Source organism: Hemicordylus capensis, chromosome 4 (assembly GCF_027244095.1).
Source record: "Hemicordylus capensis ecotype Gifberg chromosome 4, rHemCap1.1.pri, whole genome shotgun sequence".
NCBI classification, from domain to species: domain Eukaryota; kingdom Metazoa; phylum Chordata; class Lepidosauria; order Squamata; family Cordylidae; genus Hemicordylus; species Hemicordylus capensis.
The window spans coordinates 18,313,740-18,340,270 of record NC_069660.1 but is presented as its reverse complement, the minus strand read 5'-3'; the positions used below and the strand labels follow the sequence as shown (position 1 = coordinate 18,340,270).

The window sequence follows — 26,531 nt, the reverse complement described above, 5'->3', positions numbered from 1 at the left end:
GCATTCCAGGGTCTGGGAGCAGCAACAGAGAAGGCCCTGTCCCGTGTGGACAACAGTAATGCACTGATAAAAAGATATGGTGTTTATTCAAATCAAAGACTAATGATCTCTTAATATCCTACAATAAGCAACAGTCTAAGTACCACTTCACACATATCATTTTATCTGTATGAAAATTTTATTTTATTTTTATTTATTGTTAAATTTATATACCGCCTTTCATTAAAGCAATCCCAAGGTGGTTTAGAGCAAAAATTTAAACACAAGATGGTAAAAAAGACACAATTAAAATATTAAGTGAAAAAAAATTAAACAAATCTTATTAAAAATTTAAAACAAAAGCATAAAGGCAATACAGACTATAAAGAGCAGCAGCAGAGAATCAAATAAATGCCTGGGCAAAAAGCCTTTATCTGGATGAAGTATGAAGATCATGCACATGGCTCTTTTATTGTTGCACATATATTCTCTTTCTTTCTTTCCAATGTTCACAACATTGTCTATGTGGTTACCAGATTAACTTCTATTAATATACTGACCAGACCTATAACACCTTGATTTCCTCAATGTGGCTGCACCCTGCAAGACCATTCCCCGGGCCAGCATTTTTGCACGTATACAAATAGGAACATAAGCTAATCACTGATTCACAATATGAGAATGTGTGGTGAATAGGTGGGTGTGTAATCTTCACACCTGCTGGCATACCTGGAGATATACGATATCCCCCTTACATTTATGAAGGATAAGCACTCATAAACCAGCATTTAGATCTCATTTATAGGTTCAAAAAAGCAATGAAATATTCACAAGTTAAGAATACGTTTTCTAGTGACTTGGAAAAAGGAGGAAAATCCATTAGGATTTTTAAAAAAACATTTTAACCCTGAATTGAAGATGCCCCCATGCCATTTCAAAAATTTCTCTGAAAAGTCTCTTCAGTTACAAAAATGGTTTGCCATATAGCACAGGGGGCTACTGCTTGAGAACCACAAGGCCAAAATCCCTTGAGCATGAAGGACAACTTGTACAGTTCTTTAGATCCTAGTCTTTCTTATTTCAGTTAAATGTATTTAATACTGTAGGTAAAATAATGTGGGGGACATCTTGCACCATTTCTACTTCAACATTTCTGACAGTAACTTCAGCTCCAGCTGACCTCTGAAAGTGCTATCATCTGCTTTAAATAACTTTTTATGGAGCAGCTTTGTTTTTCTTTCCTTTCTCCTGACGTCCACTTCATCAGAATCACTTCCTGTATCACCCTGGTACAGTCGTTTGAAATGAGGATGTCTTGTCGGTCCTTCAAAGAAGACATTAAAATGATCATTAGAAAGCACAGCAATAGTTTATAGTCTTATGTAGTAACAGACATATACATCCCCAAAGGGAACAAAACTGCATGCAAACTGCTGCCACACAAGTATCACATAATTTATTTGCAAAGTAAAGAGATTACTTTCCTGCAACCTGCTGATGCTAATGATCAGGTCTTGACAGATTTTCTTTGTATTTAGGAGCCAGTTCTAGATGGGGCTTATCTCCCTTAAAGGACCAGATTCACAGTCTGGGGGTGCTCACTGATCCAGCACTGTCACTAGAGGCTCAAGTGCCCTCTGTTGCTCAGAGTGCCTTTTATCAGCTTCAATGGATACGCCAACTGGGATCTTATCTGGATGGAGTTTGCTTGGCCAAAATAACCTGCTTGGCCATAATTTCCTGCTTAGATTACTGCAATGCACTGTATGTGGGATTGCCTTTGAAAACAACCTGGAAACTACGGTTGCTCAAAAATAGTGCTGCAAGATTATTAACTGGGGCTGGGCATTTTGATCATATCATGTCAGTGCTTCAAACTTTCTGTGTTTGGGTAGAATTCCTATGTGAAAGTAAGTGTCTTTCAAGTCCAAAGTCACCAGCCATTCGTCTTCTGCTAACCAAGAGAAGATGCCTTGTAAACTGACCATTTAGAATTTCTTTGGATGGATGAATTTGTTGAGATAGTGCAAGTCTAGGATCGGGCAGAGGTCCCCATCTCTTTTGGGGACTTGAAAATTCCCAGAGTATAATCCCTTCTTTTGATCTTTTAGAGAGGCTTGTTCTGTTGCACCTTTCTCTAAGAGAAAAACAGGCTGCTTACCTGTAACTTATGAACTGGAGGTGATCCATTGTCAGTCATGAGAAATGAGTGCTGTTGTAAATCTGTCAGGCTAGCCAGATGGAGCGTAAAACAGGCAGAGGCAGAAGTAGAATAGCAAAGTCTTACACGAAGAAATTCTTCAAACCAGGTTCAGTCCGAGTCAAGTACAATCAATCCAACAGAGTCCAAATCGTAGTCCATGGGCAAGGTCAACACAGTCCAGGGTCCAAACACGGCCAAGGCAATACACGAACGTAGCAGATTAGCTCACAGCAAATTGACGTTGCTATCAGCAGGGTAGCTGTGGTGTAGTCTTAAATAGGCTGACCCCCGGTGCTGTTAATCAAGAGACCCTGAGTCAGCAGCTTTACCTGTTGTTCTACGCATGTGGTTCCTTAACTCTTGCTGTCTCTTGGACCAATGCCTCTCCACACTCTCTAACTCATTTTCAACTCCTCGTGCGTCGGACCCACTCTCCTTTGCAACTTCTGGTCCTTGCCTTCCCTCCTCTGCTGTAACCTCCGTCCCCTTCTCTAGCTCCTCCTCAGAGTCTTCCAGCATGTCCATGGCAGGTTACTGCACCTGCGCAGGGACCTGCTGGATGGATTTATCAGCTCCTCTCCGGCGCCCCTCCCTGCCGTGCATGTGCTCAGTGCCTTCCTTTTCTCGGCAGTCGGGCACTATTCTGAATCAGTTTCTTGTAGATCCCCCTGATGTCCAAACGATCCTAAACTTGTCCAATCAAGTGACCAAGTGACCAAACAGGTAAGTGAGCCTTGTCATTTAAAATGCTGCAGCGGGGAGGTATGGGTGGGTCTCATGACTGTCCTTGCCACCCCTTATGTTTCACTGAAATAGCGGCAAGGTGCGCCCATAATGAAACATTTGCCAGACCTGTTTCTTTCAAGCTGGTTAAGTACAATAGCACCTGATTTGTAGAGGACTTGAGTGGATCGAATCCATGTTCTCTAGCATAAATTGTAAAACACTTCCACTTGCTAGAATAATTTTTCTTGGTTAAGGTTCTATGACTATTCAGCAGGATATTTCTCAATAGCCAACCTTCCACGCCATTAGTTGCAGTGTCTGAAGGGCCAGATGCAATATTTTATATCCATCTCTTGTCAGCAAATCGGAGTCCAGTGATAGATGATAATGGGTGTTTCCCATTAGTCAGAGTAGCAATGCAAACCACGGCTGGCACGGACACCATGGCATCACTAAAATGGTCTACACATTGTCCTGTATTAGCTTGCCTACTACCCTGTTGAGCAGCAGTTGTGGAGGGAACATATACAGCAGGCCTTTGCCTAGGTGGTGCTGAAAAGCATCCCTCAGAGATGCTTGCCCAATACCCACTCTAGAACAAAAACGTGGAAATTTTTTGTTTGTGGCCGTTGCAAACGTATCCATCTGAGGAACACCCCACAGGTTGGTCAAGCAATCCAGACATGCTTGCTTCAACTCCCACTCGTGATGCTGTTGGTTCTCCAATGTCCTTCTCAAGTCGTCCATCAAGATGTTCTCCACGCCCTTAACGTGGACGGCAGTCAGGTAAACATTTTTGGATATGCACCAATTGAACAGTTGTGTGTTTAGAGCACACAGAGAGCGTGAAACTGTGACACCTTGATGATTGACATAGGTAATCACTGTGATATTTTCCATCTGTAACTACTGATAATCAATCAGTGCTGATAATCCTCAAAATCCACTGGTCTGATGTTATCTGGTGCCATGCTGAAGCATGACTGGTCAGTCTGCTGACACTGGGTGGCAATGGAGCTGTTATTGCAGGCATGCCACTGATGGCCAGTACACTGGTGTTTATGGCTTTGGCTGGCGATGATGGTACAAGCGGTGGACAATCTGGAAAATAAAAGGGAATGCTTGGCAGTGTCCTTTCCAGTATGGGGGCCTTGGTTCTTATTCCTCTGGCTGTAGTTCTTTTTTCTGATAAGGTTTGTATTGCCTCTTATACTCCTTACGGTCCTGATACCTGAACCCTGTATGCTGGTTATAGTTACAGTAGCGGAAGGGACCCTGAGTTGAAGAGGCAGCAGTCAAAAAATCTTTGGCTGTAAATTTTGATTTTTTATTATTATTATTATTTACATTTCTAATGTTGTCTCAGTGGATTCTCTAGAGAGACTTTTTCCATTGAACAGTAAATGTTCAATCTGGTCTCTCATGTCATTTTGTAGTGTGGTAGATCGCAACCAGGTGCGACGCCTGACAGAAACTGCTGTGGCCATTGTTCTGGACTCTGTTTCACCAGGTGTTTGAAAGTGCTTAACTGTTGCCTGGTAAGTTCTGCTGATCTATTAAGCACTTCATCATATCTTTTCATAAACTCTTCTGGTTTCAGCATAGAAACTTCCTTTTGCAAGGAATCCCAAAGACAGTAACTGTAATGGGCCAAGCAAGCAGCATAATTCACAATGCAAATAGATAGGCTTGCAGTGGAATAGACATGACGCCCAAGGACGTCAAGTTTTCTGCCTTCTTTGTCTGAAGGGGTAGTATGCCGGCGTCCTGCTTTAGAAGAGGATGCACAGTCTATAACTAATGAGTTCACGAAAGAATGTTTTAATAGATAGGAATTATCCTCATCCTGGATATGATATAAACTCACTAGATGCTTTGACATCAGTGTAGTGGTTTGTAACACTTCCCATGAAGTTTTAGCTGCCTTCGTAATAACTGGCACCATGGGCAAAGTGATAGGGTCCGTGGATTGAACAGTTGCCATCTTGTAGACCCTTGTAGACCGGGTCTTCAGGGTTGGCTTCAGGGCGCTTTACCTCTAAACCCAACATCTCTGCCATCTGCTGTATCATCTTCGCAGAACACTTTAGTTCCTTGTTAGGCGAGTTGGATTGTTTCAGGGGTGCATCTAAAGGTACATCCGAGCGCTCTGTTAACCTCTTTTTTGCCCTGTGTAAAATTTTTGCCCTGTGTTTTGCCCCACAGATGCCCTGTGTAAAACACCCTACCTGAAAGGGGGGGCCACGTGGTTGTAGTCACTGGCCAGGGATCACAAGTGCCAGCAATTGGGGAGGGGGTCAGACTGGAAAGCCGCCAACCCGGGAGGCGCCAGGATATGGGCGATGGTGGGGCAACTTGTGGGAAACAATTGTGAGGGACCCTGTAGGGTTCGGGATTTTGGAGAAGACTAAAGGAGGGGGCACTAGAACAAGTGATGCTGATGCAGTTTTTGGAATTGGTACTAAACCAGTGTCCTCATCAGTATCCAAACCATGCAGGGAAAAACCAATTAAGGTGGAGCCAGATGGTGTGTTATTTGTAGAAACCAAAATAGATTCTATATCTTGTAGCAGGGAAGATCTTTGGACATTGAAGGTGTAGAGAGAAAAATAGATGCCGAGACTAGGAGTGAAGATAGCATCCTTTGATGCCATGATATGCACGCTAAGCAGACGAGAGGGAATTTGAAGGGGTATTGTGGAGATGTTGACAATGTTGGATATCGTTGGTACTGAGTTCTGCAATGTTGAAGGCTGAGCAACAGGAGAGCAAGTTGTCCTCAGTACTGGTGCCGATATCGATGTTAGCTTAGGTGTTGGCGTTGAAGTTGGCTTAGGCATTGGTATTGGTATCAATGTCGGCTTTGAGGTCAGTGTTGGTGCTGTTGCCAGGGGCGAGACTGGGGATGACAAAACCACATGAGAAGAGGAGGCGCAGAACCACAAAAGGAGAAAGGGGTTTGATCCTGAATCTCCAAAGAACCTTCCATGGTTAAGGTGTCGGATGTCAGAGGTTGAACTGAGTTTGAGAGAAGAGGAGTTCGATGTTTGTCACCCATGGTTGTTGACAATGGATGGTGGGCTGATGTCAACGTCAAATGACTTGAGGACTCCGCTGCGTAGTTGACTTCAGGACTGATGTCGAGGAGGAGGTCCTCTTATATTTAGAAGCCGAGCACAATGGAGTTGCTTGTTATGGTTCTTGTGATGACCTTCCTTGGAGACATCATGGGGCTTCTTAAAAACTTCCTTATTGTGCACCAAGCCAATGGTATGGGAGACTCTCTTGGGTGAATGTCTCGACATTGGGTGTCGATGGTCAGGTGATATTGAAGCTGTGGTTGTTGTTGGCAACAGGGAATGCAGCACTGGTGTCAGAGGGCGCAATGCTTTTTCGTATAAAGCAGGCCTAAGCTGCAATCCTCTGCTTTTTCTGGACTGTTTAGAAAGAGGCAGATCTTACATTTCCGGACGATATGATCTTCCCTCAAACAGAGCAAATACTGGTCTTGCTTGTCTAATGACGGGAGAGTCTCCCCACAAGATTAACATTTCTAAAAAGTTTTATGAGTATTCATGAGTCCAAAATGATAGGAAAGAGAGTACCCTGTTTCCCCGAAAGTAAGACCTACCCAGAAAGTAAGACCTAGCAGTACCGTAATTTCTGATGTACTGCTAATTGCCCTAGTGCATTTTTGGGGGCTAAAATTAATATAAGACACTGTCTTATTTTCGGGGAAACACGGTAGTTGAGAGCAGTCGCAGTCTAAGCCTTGAAATTCAAACCAATTTCTTCGAATTCTCACAGGAACTGAAGTGAAGAAGAGGAGCGAATCCTAATGAGGCACATGCTGTGACCGTCAAAAAGGAACTGAGTTACAGGCACTCTGCTGCTCAAGATACTGAGAGTGCTTTGCGCATGGAGGGCAGAGCTTCAGAATGCCTAACAGAGCTATGAAATACTTCTGCAGGGTTAGTGTGTAGGCACTTTACCCATGTTGGGAATGATCCCAGATCACCATAAGGATCTATATAGCTTGTTTTGGCCACTAGGGGTGTGCACAAATCAATTTTTTCATTTTGATTTGTATCCAAATCGAAACATGCCCGATTTGTTTTGGGTCCGAATCTGACCTCCCCTCGAATCACCCCAGATTCAATTTGTACCAGAATTTTCTGAATCTGAATTGATTCGGATAAAAAAAGGGTCCCAGGGCCAAAAGAGTGGGGTGGGTGGTAGTGCCCGATGGGTGGAAGCTACCAACCAAATTTCAAAACAATTGGGAAAAGGGGTGATGTTTAAAGAATTTTTGAAATTTTTGAAGCTTTTCCCCATAGGGAATAATGGGGATTTGAGGGTGCACCCTATGTACACTGCACCACCACTCACTCTGGGCCACCCTGGTGCCCCCCATGTGGAGTTATGGGGCTGCTGAAACCCCCATTATTCCCTATGGGGGGGGAAGCTTAAAGACGCGCAAACTTCAGAAATTCTTTAAAAATCACCCCTTTCACCAATTTATTTGAAATCTAGGTGGTAGCAGGCAGACATTGGGGCACTACCATCTGACCCATTCTTCAGCCCCCGAAACCCCCTTTCTGCCCTGAATCTGCCCCAAAGACATGCCAACTTCAAAAATTCTTTAAAAATCACTCCTTTGCCCAATCACTCTAAAATCTGGGTGGTAGCTTCCTTGCACCCATTGGGCACTACCACCTATCACAACCCACTCTGGGACACCCAGGTGCACCCCACCTGGGGAGTTATAACTAAGGTTGCTGAAATCCCCATTATTCCCTATGGGGAAAAGCTTAAAGACATGTAAACCTCAAAAATCATTTTAAAATCACCCCTTTGCCCAATTTCTTTGAAATCTGGGTGGTAGCTTCCACCCATCGGGCATACCACCCAACCCACTTTGGCCACAAAATGGAGGTCTGAATCTCCGAATATTTTGGATCTGAATTGGAGGTGATTTGTTTTGTACCCGAATCTGGGCAATTGAGGACAGGGGTGATTTGTTTTGTCTACAAATCACCCGAGTCAGACAGATTTGGGTACAAATTGTTTTGCACCCAAATCATTTCGCACATCCCTATTGGCCATAGGACAAGAGAAAATGGCAATAAGACAGAATGACAACAGGACAAGAGAAAAGTGGAAAAAACAGAAAGGAATTTTTAAGAAGAAACAAATGAGTTTAGAAAAGATAGTTTAAGCTATTCATTTTCTCAAATACAGGGTAGAAACAAGGAATTCTTTTCTATAGAGTTAACTGAAGATTTACTATATAAACATTTTTAAGAACATAAACATGAACATTTTAAAGAAAGTTGTTTACATACCAGATTCATGTATGTGAGCAGGGGGTTCTTTACGACATAATTCTCTGTTTCCCCTAGGTGTGGATAACTCTGATGAAGGTACAGAACCCTAAAAATAGTTGCAGAAGGGTTACAAACAGTGAAACTATTTGCAAAATTATCTCATTTTAAACATTCCCCAAAAGACAATACAAATGAAAAAATGCCAAAGATTTGTGAAAACTGATCAGTTCTAATAAGTTAAGACGCTAGCATTATGCTAATATTATGGACATTTTTTTGAGAAACACAGGGCAGTCCAGCTACACACTATACAATTCCATTAACTCCAACAGAACACTAAGCATGCACTTAAAATGTGTTAAATTTCTTCAGGATTGTGCCCTTAGTTTGACATTAGAATGTTCAGTATTTAGAAAAAAGGTTTGCTATGCTTGTATATTTCACAAATAAATAGCAACCAAGTTGTGGCTTTTGTAAAAACAGTGGCTGACATTTAGACTGGTGCTTCACTTGTGCAACACAGCTGAGTTCCAGATTAAGGCTGCACCATCACATTAGCAGGAAAAAGGTACATTGGTACTCACCGTGAAGGTGTCTTCTGGCTGGTGTAGAAGAGGTCACCCAAGCTTGGGATTACATCCCCCCACATGCTCCAAAAGGCAGGAAGTAGTCATACTTGAAGATCCTTAACCCAGTGCATGTAGACGGATCTCCTCAGTGCTTAAAACAGCTCAAGCTACAGAATGAAAACCACAGAACATAACAGAGAATATACCACAAAATACGAACAATAATGCAGAAAAAGACAGAAAAACTGTCCCCCTACAACCAGATCATCAGCTCCAGCCTATCACAACCTGGGCGGGCCTTGGGTGACCTCTTCTACACCAGCCAGAAGACACCTTCACGGTGAGTACCAATGTACCTTTCTTGGCTGGTGTAGGAGGTCACCCAAGCTTGGGACATACCACAGCACCAACCATGGGAGGGGAAATACCCAAGCTGGAGCTACTGACCCAGAAGGATCCGATGCAGGACCCTCCGACCAAATGCCGCTCTGGCAGCTTCATGTTCATCCAACTTGTAATGCCTTGAAAATGTAAAACCGCCCTGCGCCATTTCTGGAAGGGCGGTATATAAATCAAATAAATAATAATAAATAAAAGGCGACGACCAAGTAGCTGCCTTGCAAATCTCTTCAAGGGACACCGGTGAAGATAACACAGCAGAAGTGGCTGCCGATGTAGTTGAGTGTGCCGTAATCTGGGCAGGCACCGGAAATTTCTGGGCTTCATACTACACCGTAGTGCATGAATGGACCCATCGAGCGATAATGGCTGTAGAGACCTTGTAACCCATCTTAGAAGCCTTAAAGGCCACAAAAAGAGCATCTGACTTAAGAAAAACCTGCGTACTGTCAATATATATCTTCAACGCCCGCCTGACATCCAGACGGTGCCACTCCTTCTCTGCAGGGTGATGAGCATCCAGACAAAAAGAAGGTAATTAAATGTCCGCCTCACGATTAAACTGAGACTTTACCTTAGGGATAAACGAAGGATCCGGGATAAGTCTCACAGAGTCCTTAGAGAAAATACACAAATTACTCTTAACTGACAGAGCCTGCAATTCAGAAAACCCTCCTGGCCGATGTTGCAGCTACTAAAAAGGCCACCTTCCAGGACAAAATCTGCAATGATACAGATCAAAGTGGTTCAAATGGCAGAAACTGCAGACCCCACAACACAATATGCAAATCCCATGACGGAAAACGATGGCAGACCGGTGGACACAACAAAGCTGCCACCCTGAAGAACTTGCGTAGAAGAGGGTGCCGTGCCTGAACGAACGCTGATGAGGAAAACAACATCTGGATCAAGCACGCTGCCTGGCGTTTAAGCATGTTGGGTTTCGGACCAAGTGCAAGGCCATCCTGAAGAAAACCTAGTAATTCTCTCGACCTGCACTTGTCTAGCTGCAGGGAGCGCTTTGCTGTCCAACACAGAAAACTACGTCAAGTCGATTGGAAAATCTTGTTGGCTGAACACTTTCTAGACGCAAGGATGGTAAACTGGACCTTGACACAGCAGATCTGGATGGTCTGGCAATCTGAGTGGATGACCTATGGTCAAGTCGACGATCTCGGAAAATCAAGGCCCTCTGGGCCAAAAAGGCTCAATCAATATCAGGGATGCCTGTGACCCCCGCAGCTTCCTGAGGCAATGGGAGAGCAACGGCACTGGAGGAAATGCATACAGCAGACACGGAGGCCATGGCACTGATAGCGCATCCTTCTCTTCTGCCCCCAACGTCGGGAAACGTGAGTAAAACCTATGAATCTTGGCATTATGAGAATATGCAAACAAGTCTATCTGGGGCCACCCCAGCCTCTCTGTCAGCCACCAAAATACTTGAGGGTGCAGGCCCCATTCTGCCGGCTGGATCTCCTGCCGTCTTAGCCAATCTGTCCGAACATTGGAAATTCCGTTTACATGATGGCCCAGAATGGATATTAAGTTGTTTTCCGCCCAATCCAACAACTCCACAGACTGAAGGAAAGGAGATCTTGACCTTGTCCCCCCTTGCCTGTTTATGTGTGCCTTGGTTGAGATGTCTGTACACACTAAGATGTTCCTTCCCTTCACCAAGGGCGTGAAGGCTCTTAGGGCCAGAAAGAGAGCCCACAGCTCAAGCCAGTTTATGCTATGGAGCGACGCCTCCACCGACCAAAGCCCCTGGGCAGAACTGTTCCAACAGTGAGCCCCCCAGCCCAATAGGCTGGCGTCCGTTGTGACTATCACTCTCTTGGGTTCTATGAACAGCTTGCCCTTGTCTAGGTTCCCCGGGCCGTCCAACGAATCGACTCGCAAAGAGACACCTAGAGAGGAATGTTGTTGTCACGCTTGAGAGCAATCCTGTGCTGGTAAGGGAGCAAAGTCCACTGTAACTGGTGTAGATGAAAACCTCGCCCAAGGCACCGAGTCTATAGCCACTACCATGAGACCCAACAAACTTGCTAGATTGAGAAGGCTGGCCCACAGTCTCGAAGCAATCACTCGAGCCGGTGACAATAAGACCTCCATCCGATCCTGTGGCTGAAAGTTTGCCTACTGAGGTGTCCATTACCATGCCCAGATGACGAAGGCTCTGTGTGGGCGTCAGGTGACTCTTGCCCACATTTATCAAAAACCCATGGGCACATAACGCAGACATTGTTCTGGACAGAGCCGACTGAATTGCCCCATCTTGAGCAAGTTGTCGAGGTAACAATACAGGTGGACCCCCTCGGTGCATAAAGTGGCTACTAGCTGACTAGAACCTTTGTAAAAACTCGGGGGGCTGATGAGAGACCAAAAGGAAGGGCTCTGTACTGATAATGCCTCCCCATGTAGCAGAAGCGGAGTATATTTCGACTGAGTGGATGAATGGGGATGTGTAAATAGGCCTCCTGGAGATCTATTGAAGCCATGTAGTCCCCCATCTGCAATGCCTCTGAGATGGTACAAAGGGTTTCCATCCTGAACCTCCTTTTTATCACAAAGCGCTTGACTGGGCGTAGGTTGAGAACTGCCCTGGCCGATCCGTTCTTTTTTGGCACCGTAAAAATCACAGCAATAGATGCCCTTGCCTCTCTGAAGAGGTGGGACCTCCTCTATGGCCCCTATAGCCACCAGATACTGAATGGCCATGGACAACCCCTTGTGTTTTTCCGGTTTCCCGGATCTGGGGTAAGGAGGAATCTGTTTCCTGGGGGGCTGGCCAGCTCCACTTTGTACCTGTGTAGGATAATGGAAAGAACCCACCTGTCGTTGATGGATTCTTTCCAAACGGGCCAAATGGCGGGCCCCCACTTTGCCTGAGTGGGAGTCAGGACTGCTGCTTGGGGCCCCGCTGCTGGCTTCCAAAAGACTGACGGTTCTGCTGATTGAACCCTTGCCTGCCTTGGCCTCTGGATCTGTTCCACTGAGATCGAAAAGGCCTAAAAGGCTCCCTCTGACAAAACTGAGGTCTAAACGCCCTGAAGGTTTGCGTCGGTCTACAATTAAAACTCTTGTCCTCCTTCCTAGGGGCTGATGGCAGAGCCCTGTGCTTATCCTTAGTTCCAATGAGGACCTCTTTCAGGGCCTCATCCCCAATTAGCTTCCCCCCAGCATAGATAACAGCAGCTAAATTAGCCCTAGACGTATTATCAACTTTCCAATATTTCAGCCATATGTTGCGTCTTGCCAGGACACCTGCACTGACCGCGCGTGCTGAGAACTGAACACTGTCCAGAGCAGCATCCGCTGAAAAGGCAGCCGCCCTCTGCAGACGAAGTAGCTTACGCCGCATCTTAGACTGATCAGCGGGAGGGTCATTGGGTAACTCGTCGATCCACAAAACCGATGCTCTAGACACCAATGACGCAATGGTGTCAGCTCTGATGGCCACTGCTGAAGCCTCGTGGGCCCTGCGCAGTGCAGATTCTGCTTTTCTGTTTCCTGGCTCCTTCAAAGAGGAGTCCCCATCCTTGGGTACCACTATGCTACTAAGTAGGGCCCCGAAGTGAGCATCCGTAAGTGGCACCTTCAGCAAGTTCAGAGTCTCCTCCTCAAAGTTGTACAATTTGCTAGCCAATGCCAACATACGCTTTGGGAGTCACAATAGCCGCCCATTCCTCCTTGATGGCATAAGTAAAGCCCTCAGGTATCACTGATTTAATCTGCGGTACCTTAGCCTTAGGCAACACCAAGGAGCCCTTGGACACAGGAGAGACCAGTTCCTCTGTAACTGGCTTCAGATCGAGCGCAGCAATAGCCTGGTTAATTAGTGGCTGAAAATCCTCCATAAGAGAGAGTCTCTGACTGTGTAGGTTTGCTGCAGAGTCCTCAATAATCTCCTCCTCTTCCGAGGAGGAGGGCCCCTTGTCTGGGTTGCCCAGCAATGTCTCTGACCCACTGCCCCTGGGTCGCAATAAATCTGGGGAGTCCTCTCTTGACTCGTCTGAAGACCTCCCCCTACCCCTGGGCACAGAGTCCTGGTGTATAGCCACCCTGGGCTGCTTAGCGGGCACGGTCTCCTCCTGAGAGTCTGAGGACGACACATGGATCACAGCCTGCCTTGCAAGCTTCCGCGCTTTACGCGCCGCTGCCAGTGAGACCAGAACGGCCTCCTGAATCCAGCCCTTTACAGTGGCAGCATCAGGGGGAACCCCACTTTCCCTGTAGGAGAAGGCCCTGAGGGAGGGGCCACATAGGGGGCATCTGCACCCACCTCCTCTCCCCCCTGAGCAAGTCCCGATCTCACCAGGGGGAACAGTTCATGGCCTTCTGGGTGCTCTGACGTCCCGTCCATGGGCTCAGCACTGCCTGCCTCATCAGCCTGCACGTCCTCCCCATCTGATTCCGACGGGCTCTGGGGTGGCCACTCCTGCTGATGTTCCTTTCGGCGCGGCCCCAGTACTTGCTGAGGTAGTCCTCCTCCTGCACGCCCAACTGCTAGGGAAAGGGGGGGGGCGAGGCCAAATCTCGCAGGCTTACCTTGCCTGCGCTGCCGGGCGAAAGCTCTCTCACCAACGGGGCCTCCTTGTAGGGAAGCCTCCGATTCTGGTGCCGCCACTTGTGTCCTGCTTTGGTGGATTGCTGGTGGCATGAATTGCGCCCAGTCTCCTCACCGGTATCTGGCCACCAACGGGGCCTCCTTGTCAGGAAGCCTCCGATTATGGTGCCACCACCTGCGTCCTGCTACGGTGGATTGCTGGTGGCATGAATTGCGCCCAGTCTCCTCACCGGTATCTGGCGACAGAGAGGACCGCTATGGCCTACAGGCGCCAGCAAGGTCATCTGATACATCCGCCATTTTCCTTACAGGATCTGCGCAGTCCCGAGTTTTTGGCGGGAACAGGCGCTGACGGGCGGATCTCTCCCTAACGGCCAGGAGTCTGAAGGTCTTCTTAGCGGACATCAGCCAAAAGGTCGGCAAGAGGTAAGGAGAGGTAACGAATAACAGAACGGACAGTAGAAGAACAGATATGAAATAATGTTTTTGTTGTTGTTGTTTTTTAAATTTAAAATTATTATTATTATTATTTTCTTTAGTAACTAGAGAAAAACTAATAGTAGTAGAATACCAGGTGAAGAATAGATTGGAAATAGTCAAAAATAATAGGAATATAAGCAGAAGAAAAGAAGAGGCCTAGTTAACAAGGCCAAAGCCAGCGAGCTGTAATGCGAGCCTTCTGGAGCAAAGGCAGGAAGTAGAACTGAGGAGATCCGCCCACATGCACTGGGTTAAGGATCTTCAAGTATGACTACTTCCTGCCTTTTGGAGCATGTGGGGGGATGTAATCCCAAGATTGGGTGACCTCCTACACCAGCTGAGAACGGGCAATTTTTGACAATCTCCCCCTTTCCTCTGAAGCCTATTGTGTATTACAAATATATATCCCTGAAGGGTCAAACATTGCTAGTAGCTGCAGATTAAACATAAATATCTCCCACCAAAAATATAAAATAGGCTATCATGTACTTCTCTTCTATTTTGCTTGCAGTTCTCAGAAAAATCTTTCAGTTCTGTATCAGATGATCTGTCTAAAGGATCGTTTTTTATGCTTGCTGATTCATCTGCACCATACACTTTCTCTTCAGGCTCAGCAGTTTCTGCATCTTGGTCACTGGTGAATTTTTTGGTTGTAATGAAAGGCGTAAGGTTGGGCTACATTATAATAGGAAAAAAAACATTAGAGGCAATGGAATAAATACACACTGCTGATGTGGTCAATTTAAGCAGCTATTTAGACTTCTAAATGCTTTTGTAAGGTCAATATTTATTTTATTTATTTATTCATTACACTTCTATATCGCCCCACACTCGTGTCTCTGGGCAGTTCACAATGATAAAACAGTTCAAACACATATAAAAACACATAAAAAGCACAGAATTAAAAACCTATACATTATTAAGAAGCTGAAAAAGCCTGAGTAAAAATATGGGTTTTAAAATATTTTTTAAAAATTGTCAGAGATGGGGAGGATCGTATCTCAATAGGGAGCACATTCCATAGTCCCAGGGCAGCAACCAAGAAGGCCCGTCTCCGTGTGGTCACCAGACGAACTGGTGGCAACTGGAGACAGACCTTCAGAGACGACTGCAATGGACGGTGGGGCTCATAATGAAGAAGACGTTCTCTCAAATACCCAGGTCCTAAGCCGTTTAGGGCTTTATAAGTTATAACTAGCACTTTGTATTTTGCCCGGAAAACCTATAGGCAGCCAGTGTAACTCCATCAGCAGAGCTGTAATGTGGTCTCTCTGAGATGACCCAGAGACCAACCTGGCTGCCACATTCTGAACCAACTGAAGTTTCCGGACTACGTACGTACGTACGTAGGAGTACTAGGGTGACATCCTGAGTAATGCTGTGCAGCAGTTACATGAGTTTGAAGCCCAGATGCTCATGCACAAGGGGGATAATTCTCACTGATCTCCCCTTCCCCCAGACACCCTTTGCGCAGCATGCAAATATGTCATTAAGGGTTGCACAGTGCTCAGATACATAATTGCAGGTTGCAAAATGAGCTTCCAGGGGATGAGGAGATAAACAGGTTGCTTACCTGTAACTGATGATCTGACAGTGATCTGTTGGCCTCCATTAGAAATGGGTTCTGTGCCTGCAGACACTGTCATACAAACCCAGAAATGGGTTCTGCGCCTGCAGGCGTTGTCATACAAAGCAGCCCGCAATCTGAGCTCTCTGTTGTGTATCGGCAAATATCATCACTTCTCCCATGCACACAACCCTCCATGCTTCAGAAGCAAACATGCAGCCACTGCATGTTTGCTTTCGGGACTCCACATTCACAACATTAATCTGGATGTAAACCATTACTTTAAATATATAATCATATGCAGGTTTACTCAGAATTAAGTCTGTCAACATCCAGATAAACACTGTTCCAGTGCAGACATGTCTCTGACTTGCACATGGCACAGAGGACTTCCGGAGGAAGGGGAGATAGTTGAAAATGCCCCATCCCCTGCACGTTATTTTGGGGACTCTGTACGTGCAGCATTATTCAGGATGCTGGCCTATATAGAAAATAAATAAATAAATAGATAGATAAATATGCATAGGATTGGGCTGCTCATTTCACAAAGAAATGTTGGTGGAAACAGATCTTATAAAATAAGCTAGTGAACATCCTGACATACGGTGCATGTGTGCATCTAACTAAAACACATAGCCCCCACACTTCCAAAGCAAGGACATTTCTGTCTAAAAACAATTTTCACTGTGCTCCCTTTGCTGCAAAGTGCTTTCTGGCCCATAGAAACATGTCCCTGAGGGCTGCACGACCCTCAGGGACATATTTCCACTGACAGAAAGTGCTTTCAGAGCAAGGGGAGCACAACAAAAATCATTGCGCTTTTGTGTGACAGTGCCCTTTTTTTGCATCCTTGCTGCTCACATGCTTTTGCTAAACACCTTTAGTCAGGATGTCGACCATAGTGAACGCTTACCAAGGAAACTGGGCTTAAAACAGGTGACAGACTTTCATTTTCAGACATCAGCTTTTTGCTCGTTTCAGGGGACTGCTTGGATTGAACACTCTTTTTATTTGTTTTCACTAAGGCAGAATTATTCTTAATGTTGTCTATGGATTCCTCTTTTTCAGACTCTTGAAGAAAGGATGATAAAGATGATCTTCTCATTGAAATATGTTCTTGAGTAGGTTCTTCCTCTGTACTCCTCCCACTACCTAAAACAAAATAAAACATTACTAACTTGCAAAACACAATTTCAAGCTCATATATTGCATATTTTATGAGATATGAATTTTACATTTTGCCCATTACAAATAAACTGAAAAGTTTAATGAAAATAAACTTGAAAAGCTTAATAAATATATTAAGCTGTTTTATATTAGGTATCAAGGACATGATCGAAACAAAGAGCTACAGCCCCCAGCACCACCACACCACAGTCTGTGGTTTCTAACAAATTAAAAACAAGCATGCAGCTGCACAGCACATGCTTAAAACAACAACTAGTGTGATTCTGGACTAGTAGGCAGGGCTGGTAGAAAAGAAACCTCCAATGACTTTCTCCAGATCAGGACATTTGCAGTGGCAACTTCCCTCTGTGGCTAATAGCAACTTGGGGATACTGCAGTATGGAAGCAAAAGGTTATTCCCTTTCTCTCACATCAGTCCCAGTTTGGATCATAGCCCTCTACAGATATCTGAATGTATGGAAACACAAACATTTGTTTAACATCATGTGTGGTTTGACCCTAACAGGGACACTAGAATATGTCTATCTACTCATTATTGATGTGAACTTTCAGCTGCTGTGTCTGGCCCTGACAGCCTGCTGGCACTCAAACCCACCAGAACTGTAATGCTGGACCTGAACACCACCAAAGGAACTGGAGCTTTAAGGATTGCACTGTTAAGGTTTAGTTATCCAAAAACTATTAGATAGTAAGTGTTAAAAGAGTCTCTGCCCACCCAAGGTCATCGGCTCTGCTCCATGTACCAAACATTGAGGGAGGTTCAACTGTCGTGCACATGGCCTGCTATTCATAGGCGAAACTAGGTGGGGCAGCCAGGGCACGTGCCCTAGGCACCACTGGGGAGCGCCAGTGCCATGATGCCCCCCCCCCAATTCGCAGATTTTTTTTGGATTTTTTTTTTAATTTACCTGTAGCCCCTTCAGGGGGCTTCCTAAGGGCAGCAGGGGGAGGGGTCTGCAAAGGTTCTCCCTCCCCCCGCCGACCTCTTAGATCACTTCTTCAGCCTATCTCGGGCTAAATTTCAGGCCTGTTTGGGCCTACAAAGATCAGAGCGGTGGCAATTTTGGAGGTTACCACACATGCTCAAAAGGCCTCTGCAAGGCCTGGCAAGGCATAGGACCTCGCAGGGACCATTTGAGCATGTGTGGCGGCCATTAAAAAAAAATTTTTTTTAAAGGCTGCTGGAACCAAAAATGGCCACTGCACATGCTCAAATGGCCTCTGCAAGACCCAAGTCTAGATTTTTCCCTGATCTAGAGAGTCAGAAGAATGCAAAGTTGTTGGCGAGGGACCCAAGCATTTAAAAAACATATAAATGGCACAAAAGTAAGTGGACAAAACATCTCTTAAAAATACATTGCTGGTTTAATAACTTGTAAGCTGGCAAAACTGAAGGGTGAGTGGGAGGGACAAGGAATAAAATAGAAATATTCACTCACATGCTGTTTAATTCTCTATACAGAGCTCTCTATCTTTATGTGAATATTTGTCAAGCAATCTGATTATAAGGTTTGTGGGATTTCAAACTTGGAAAGTGCCTGCCTTTAACTTGTGTGGTGCTAAAAAAAACCCCAAACAAACCCACCAATTGAATATCACTGTTTTGCTGTTCTGTGGCTAGTTGCAACTTCCACCTTCTTCCTGATCAGGCTGCTGGAAACAAGCCTATTGTAAGCTGCTGGATAATTTCAGATTGTTTTGGGGCCCCTAGGATTTCCCATTGCAGCCATCTCCCTTTAAGGCAAAAGATGTTTGGACAGAAAAAAACCCATCCCTGAATTTCTTGGAGGCAGCAACGTATAGTGAGGTGTTTTGAGGTGGCAGAGCATTTGCTAAAGAGAGCTTTCACCGCTTAGCTCTATGGAGGCATGCCCAGCACATGGATGTGCTGCATTTCCTTGGGAAGGCGACTGGCACATATGTGCCACATGTGTGGTTGTATGTGTGTGTGTGTGTGTGTGTATGCATATGTGTGTTGCTTACAACCTGTTTCTCCTGAAAGTGTCTGAACTTGTATTTTTGAGCTGATATTATGGTAAAGTTATCTGAAAGATGAGTGTCAGATGTTTGGACACGGGAGCAATTTCAGTGCTTGCCCTAGGCGCTTCCCCCCCTCAACACACTTCTGCTGCTATTGCCCACAGGCTCTGCAATGCTCTCCTAGTGGGTGTCCATTCTCTGGTTTCTGTGGCTGCTTTTAAAAAACATCTGAAAATGCTTTTATTTATTCAAGCTTTTACCTCTTAGCGGTTGCCAGGCCCTCCTTTCCAGCTGCTCTGTTTTGTTTTTATGTCTGTTGCTTTTGGTGTTTTTATGGTTTTATTGATTTTAATATTTTAATGTGATTTTATGGAATTTTACTGCATTAAGTTTTGTAAACCGCCTTGGGATAATTTTATGAAAGGCAGTATATAAATCTAGCAATACATAAAAAAATTAAAAACATATATGCCAAGATCCTGACTAATGTTGTACTTGTACAACAAAGCTACATTAGCATAAGAAGATTGCACAGCTGTGCGAAGTCACGGGGATTTTCAAAACTGAGCTCTTGCCATCTTGCACAAAACTTCCCTTTAACACACTACGTAACCACAGGTTGTGCACCTGTTGTGAAACATCATATATTCTTGTGCTAAAGCAACACTGGTCTGGAGCATAAGCTCCAGACTTAGGGCAACGAGCTATTGCAGCAGCATTGTGCTAGTGCATCATTGCATAAGCATAGCTTTAGGATGTCAGCCAGACATACATTTGGGATTTCAGCCTGAAGTACATACATTTCAGTAATTTGTTTTACTTGGCACTGTGTATAACATTTATTCAAATCTACATCAATAAATATGCAATACTTACATCTCATTATTTCACAAGAAGCTGGGCTCTCAGATGAAGGCACTGGTGATAATTCCACTTTCTTTTTTGGCATACCATATTTTGATTTAGTAGATTTTTCCTCTTGATCTACTGATTTTCCTTTCACTGACTCATTTGAAACAATACTATGTTGTACCTTTGGTTGACTCACAGCTTTGTTTTTTATACTTTTATGTTCTGGCTAGAGGTACAAAAATCTATCAGACACATTTCACTGGATACTAAGCACATTGGATACTGATATTAGAAACAAAATAAATATTTAAAATATTGAAAACATCTTGTTTTGCTTTCTAATAAAGTGAAAGCCCAAGGTGGCTAGGTGGTAATTGCAGTTTTCATTGTCCTAAGGGAATGACTGCACCAGGACTCTTCCAGAAGCATTTCAGTTTTCCCCTTGCTATCTTAGTACTAACCTTTGCACATTTCCCCTCTTTATGCCCTTCCCTCTTTTGGAAAATAGTGTTATTTGTCCCCTAAAAAGGAGCATTGGTTCACTTACCGTGAAGGCCTCTTCTTGCTGCTGGAGCCGAGGACATCTCTGAGTGGGTTACCCTTCCCACGTGCTCCCAGGCAGGACTAACTGGAAAATGTTGCAACGCCTTAAGCGCCTGGACAGGATAATCCCACCCAGTCTTTTAGGCCAATGTGCAACTAGCACTGAACGTGCATAATACCAGCTTTAACTTTAAAAGCCATTGGCAATTGAAAAAACATGGAAAACAACAGAGTAACAATAACAACATTCACCAATAAACGACAAGGTTGTGCAAGGCTGTACGGATTCCAGTATGCTTATCATTCCGTTAGGGTAGGCTAGAACGCTGCCTGGGAGGGCCAAGATGTCCTTGGCTCCAGCAGAAAGAAGCAGCCTTCACAGTGAGTGAATCAATGCTCCTTTCTCTGCAGCCTGGAGCCGAGGCCATCTCTGAGTGGGATGTACCACAGCTCTGGCCAATAACACTGTGAGAGGGAGCGTCTTTGCCTACTCTGGGGGAAGAACCTGTTGTAGCACCCTGAAACTAAATGCTGCTTGAGTAGAAGCATACGTATCCATTTTGTAATGCCTTATGAAGGTTGAAGGTGCCTTCCATGTAGCTGCTCTGCAGATCTCCTTTATGGGGGTGTTTGCTGAAAAAGCAGCAGATGCGGCTACCTCGCTCGTGGGGTGTGCTAGTATGTGTCCCAGAGAACACAAATGCAGGGACTCATACACCAGTGAGATACAGGCCCATATCCATCAGGCAATAGTTGATGCTGAGACCTGGTTTCCCATAGATGCCACTAGAAAACTGTCAAACAGAGCCTCTGTGTGTCTAAATTCCTCTGTGCGTCTCAAAAACATCTTAAGACATCTTTTAACATCTAATTTGTGCCATGCCTTCTCTCTTGTATGCACTGGATTAGGGCAAAAGGATGGTAAAATGACATCCTGAGTGATGAAAACACGACGACACCTTAGGCCTAAAAATGGGGTCTGGAATTAGCCATTCGGAGTCAGCTGAAAATATTCATAGGTTCCCATGAGCGGACAAGGCATGCAGCTCTGAGATTCTGCGTGTAGAGATTATTGCTACTAGAAAGGCTGTTTTCAGTGATAAGATTCTCAAAGGAATAGAATGGATGGGCTCGAACGGAGAGGCTTGCAATGCTCTCAACTCTGTATGTAAGTCCCAAGATGGAAACCTATGCACCACCATAGGTGATAAGAGTGTGGTTAGTCTCAGAAACCTTTTAAGGTGTGGATGGTTGCAAATTTCATCCCTGGTGATCCCTGAAATTAATCCTATTAGGGATGCCGCCTGGCATTTTAATGTATTAGCCATAAGTCTTTTGTCCAAACCCTCCTGGAGAAAAGCCAGAAGGTGTTTAATATTCTCTGTGCCACGAGGAACCGAGTGTCTAGCCAACCAACGAAGAAGGGCTCTCCAATGTGCACTGGTAAATGCACTTAGTAGAGTCTCTTGTAGAGGCTAACATGGTAGCCAAGACCCTCTCACCATAACCGTGCTGCCTCAACAATCCCTGCTCAGTTTCCAGGCGGCTAGCTGTAACCGGCCTAGATCGTGATGTTATATGGGTCCCTGGTGAACTAGGTCTGCATATACCGGTAGAAACCATGGTTCTTCTGTGGCCATATGAAACAGTTCCATGAACCATGGTCTCCTGGGCCAGTACGGGGCCACCAGGATCACCTGAGCACTGAATATTTGAACTCTGTGGAGGAAGCGTGTGAGGAGTGGTGTCAGAGGAAATGCATACAAGAGGCCCGGTGGCCAGTCTGACAATAAGGTGTTCACTGCCTCTGCCCGTGGGCAAGGAAACCAGGTGAAGAACCTGGGAATTTGAAAGTTGAGGACTGATGCCAACAGGTCGGCTTAGGGCATTCTGTGATCCTTTGGAATATCCTGTAGTTTAATGCCCACTCCCCTGGTAACAGCTGTTCCCTGCTCAGCCAGTCCGAGATGGAATTGACATCTCCCTATACATGGTGAGCCATAATCGAAGCCAGGTTGTTTTCTGCCCATTTCATGATCAATCTGCAGAGATCGTGATCTGGTTTCACCCTTTCTGGTCATGTGTGCCTTCGCCGTCATATTGTCAGTCCTGATCAATACATGCTGATGGGATATCAACTTCTGCAACGAAAGTAGTGCCAAATGAATCGCTCTCAGTTCTCGCCAATTATTGGTGTAATAATTGATAAGATGGTTCTAAGTGGCTTTTCCCCACATTTATAAGTAACCCGTGATGTTCCAAAGTCTGCAGAGTTGTGTGCTGGTCCCTTGTAGCTGCTAGAATTGATGGTGACTTTAAAAGGAGATTGTCTAAATAAGCAAAGATGAGGATGCCCTGCATACTCAGGTGTGCAATGACAGGTGCCAGCACTTTTATAAACACACTTGGGTCCGACGACAGCCCAAACAGAAGGGCCCTGTATTGATAATGTATCCTGCTGTATTTGAACCGTAGCAGGTGCTGACTTTCTGGATGTATTGGCACATGTAAATATGCCTCTTTAAAATATATTTATTTTAGCAGGTCCAGGTGTTGAAGGGCCTCTGTTATAGAGTGCAAAGATTCCATGTGAAATCTGTGTTTCGGGACCCAACGGTTCAAATACTTTAAGTCTAGCACTGCCCTGAGAGACTTGTATTTTGGGGGACTGTAAATAGTATTGAGTAAATTCCCTCTCTCTGCTGAGATGAGGAAACCAATTCTATTGCCCCTATGTGTAGCAAATGTTGGATTGCCCCTAGTAGTCCAGAGGCCAGTGTGAGTGAAGCGTAGGTAGGAATCTGCTGGGGGGAACCATTGTTAGTTCTATTTTGTACCCTGACTTGACTGTATTCAGAACCCACTGATCTGTGGAAGTGGCTTCCCAGATGTACCAGAGGTAAGTCATTGTTGTTTCTGAGCTCTGGGTTGGTTGGTAAAGTTTTGGCGGTTCTGATTGGATGTTCTTGCCCCCCATTGTCTGTTCCATTGGGGGCGTTGAGGCCTGAAATGGCTGTCCCCTCCCTCGGAAGGAGGGCTGGAACGAACGAAAGGACTAAAATTGATATTGGAACTGCCTTCTAGGAGCCGGGCAGTCCTGTCGACGTGGAGGTGGAGGTAGTGGCATAGTCTTATGCTTTTCTTTTGACTTGACTAAGACCTCCTTGAGGGCCTCCTCACTAAATAATTGCACCCCATCAAAAGGCACTGCAACTACATTTATTATTATTATTATTATTATTATTATTATTATTATTATAATATCCCGCTCTTCCTCCAAGAAGCCCAGAGCGGTATACTACATACTTGAGTTTCTCTTTCACAACAACCCTGTGAAGTAGGTTAGGCTGAGAGAGAAGTGACTGGCCCAGAGTAACCCAGCTAGTTTCATGGCTGAATAGGGATTTGAATAGGGAATAGGGCTGAATAGGGAACTCGGGTCTTCCCGGTCCTAGTCCAGCACTCTAACCACTACACCACGCTGGCTCTCATTTGCCATTGATGCTGCATCAACTGGCCAGTGCTTTAGCCACAGATTATGTCTACCTACCACAGTAGTGATAGAGGCGCAGGAGGCAAATTGTATGGCATCTAATGAGGCGTCAGACACAAATGCCTGGGCCTTCTGAATCTTTATCAATTGGTGTCTAAGACTGAAGACATCCAATGGGGGATCTTAAATCAAATCATCAAGCCACACCACAGAGGTGTGAGAAAGCATGGAAGCCGCCCCTGAAGCCCTGATAGAGAAAACACCTCATTAGCCCTTCTAAATTAAGCTTCTATACATTTGTCATTTTGGTCCTTAAGTGCCGATTCTCCATCCCTGGGTAACAATGAACCACTGAAAAGGGCCACAACAGGCTCATCAGTTGAAGGCACTTTGAACATATCAGCAGCCTCTTGCTGGAATGAGTAATATTTATTGGCTATCGCAGTAGACTTCCTATTAGCTGCTGCTAATAGCCATTCCTCCTTAACTGTGTCAGCAAATAGCTCAGGCAGGGGTAGATCATGCTCTTTCCCTTTTTCCTTGGGAAACACTAGAGCTCCCTTAGTGGGAGGTACCGCCTCTGCTGGTACCTCAAGCTGAAGCCCCAACGCATGAATATCCCTATGGACTAGGGGTGCAAAATCCTCATGAGTAAATAAAACTTGGGATATGGTAGAAGCAGGATTCTCCTGGTTGTCTGACCACTCCCCCTCTTCCCTGTCCAGAGGACTGGGCCTGGTTCACCAACCAGGTCCTCTATAGGACTAATTGGGAGTGGATTTGGATTTAAGTCCATATTGTTTAGTATGTGTATAGACCCACTAGTTCCCTAAATTGGGATAATAGTCACAGGAATAGGCTGATTTCTCCTATTAGTGGTAACTGGTACTGGTACACTGGGAGCAGGGTTGAAGGAATCTGCTCCAGAGTTCTCAGATGATTGAATTTTCCCTCTCATTGGTGCCAGTATCTCTGGGAGCAGGATACCTGTGCTGTTTCAACCCCATAGTATGTTTTCTTTTTCATTTGGCTTTTTTAGGTGACCTAGTCCCTGAATTAGCAGATGAGGAGTCAGAAAAGGCCTCCCTGTCCCTTTTCTTTCTGCTTCTGGGTTTCTGAACCAACCCCTGTAGTGATAGAGCTAGGGTATTCTTTATGCAAGCTAGCCAAACCTGTGGCATTTCTTGGGGGAGGGTCGTTACTGGGGCAGATGAGAGACCCGTGGGAATTTCACCCTGACCAGTGGAACCAAATAGGAATCTCACCAAAGTTGTAGAGTCCCTCTGGGTATTCAGATTTAGTGTGCGTGATGCGCTTCCCGATCCCTGGCAGTCCGCAGCAGCGTCCATGGCAGCCAGAGAGGTGCAGCTCTGAGTTGTGACGCTTCCCAACCTCTCTGCCAAAAGTCTGAGTCCACTGCCACTCATAGTTGAATAGGCGTGCGACAGTCCTGAAGTGCTCTGCAGTGGTGGGAGTGAGGCTGCAGCCTGGCCCATGCTGCCTGGCACTGACTCCCTCTGAACTCTCACCAAGCTCCTAGTTTGCCTAGCCGGCAGATCGTCCTCGGGGTAATCAACCTCCATTTTGCCTGCAGGGTCCGTCAGTGCGGCCATTAATGGCAGTGTGAAAGGTGGAGGGGAGGCTGGCGCCCAAGTCAAATGAGAGAATCCCACTTTTTCCCCTGCCCTTTGGTAGCAAAATATGTCTGATAGCCTGCACTTTCTCCACAGATAGAAAAGACAAACAGCAGGGAAGAGGCAGGGAGAAAGTTTTTTTTAAGGTATACAGAAAGAGTCAGCTAGAGACAAACAAAGGATAAAGCGAAGAGAAACGATCAACAATAAGAACATAAAGATCTGAAGAGAGCTAGAAATGTATGACTGCCTAGGAGTGAAGCAGGGCTAAAAGAACTGGGCGAGGTATCCTACCCAGGCTCTTAAGGTGTTGCAACATTTTTCAGTTAATCCTGCCTGGGAGCACGTGGGAAGGATAACCCACTCAGAGATGGCCTCGGGTCCAGGCAGCAGAGAATAACACAGATCATGTGCTACCACACCCATATATACACAATTCATTTTAGCACAGAGGGCTAGAAAAAGAAGGGAGGGATCTTGAAACACAAAAAAGATTTTTGTTTCAGAAAAGGAAATTAGCAGGTGACACCAGCAAAGTATTTATAGTGAATGAATACACAGGTGGAGTATTATACATTTGTGATTAAAAAAAGGAGTGGAAAGCCTCCAAGAATGGACGTGGAGTAACAGAACAATAACTGGGAAGAGCAATAAAATACTCATGGGAATGGTTGTACTTCAGTAATGTGGTATAATCAGGTGTAAGGAAATGTGATGAATAAAACCTGGAAGTTCAGTACTAAATAGAAACAATGAGTGACAAATCATGGCATGCAGTGCATATATTTACATACCACCTTCTCTGCACAATTATCAGTAGCAAATTGTGTAAAACCTTGCTCATCTGGACAAGTGATTAGTTTCTTCAGCTGTTCTTAGCTTAGTTTGGAACATCTAAGGGTTTTCAGTATTATGCACCAATTCTGTGCATTATACTGAATTTAAATATAGATTTTGTCAGTATAGTGGCTGACATCCAGACTAACAAAACATCAGCACTCCATGAAAAGCACTGGTGCTG

General features: G+C 45.1%; 1 protein-coding gene across 5 annotated transcripts in view; it reads right to left on the bottom strand.

The window, feature by feature from the left end:
- SYCP2 (synaptonemal complex protein 2) overlaps nt 1-26,531 on the bottom strand; it is a 173,825-nt gene that overhangs the window by 25,548 nt on the left and 121,746 nt on the right. For all 5 annotated transcript variants that reach the window (XM_053245388.1, XM_053245387.1, XM_053245385.1 and 2 more), the window contains 5 exons: nt 19,865-20,066; nt 16,734-16,972; nt 14,743-14,928; nt 8,254-8,341; nt 1,160-1,303 (listed from right to left, as the gene is read on the bottom strand). In XM_053245388.1, the coding sequence (XP_053101363.1) occupies nt 1,160-1,303; nt 8,254-8,341; nt 14,743-14,928; nt 16,734-16,972; nt 19,865-20,066 (859 nt within the window). The remainder of the gene's footprint in view (nt 1-1,159; nt 1,304-8,253; nt 8,342-14,742; nt 14,929-16,733; nt 16,973-19,864; nt 20,067-26,531) is intronic.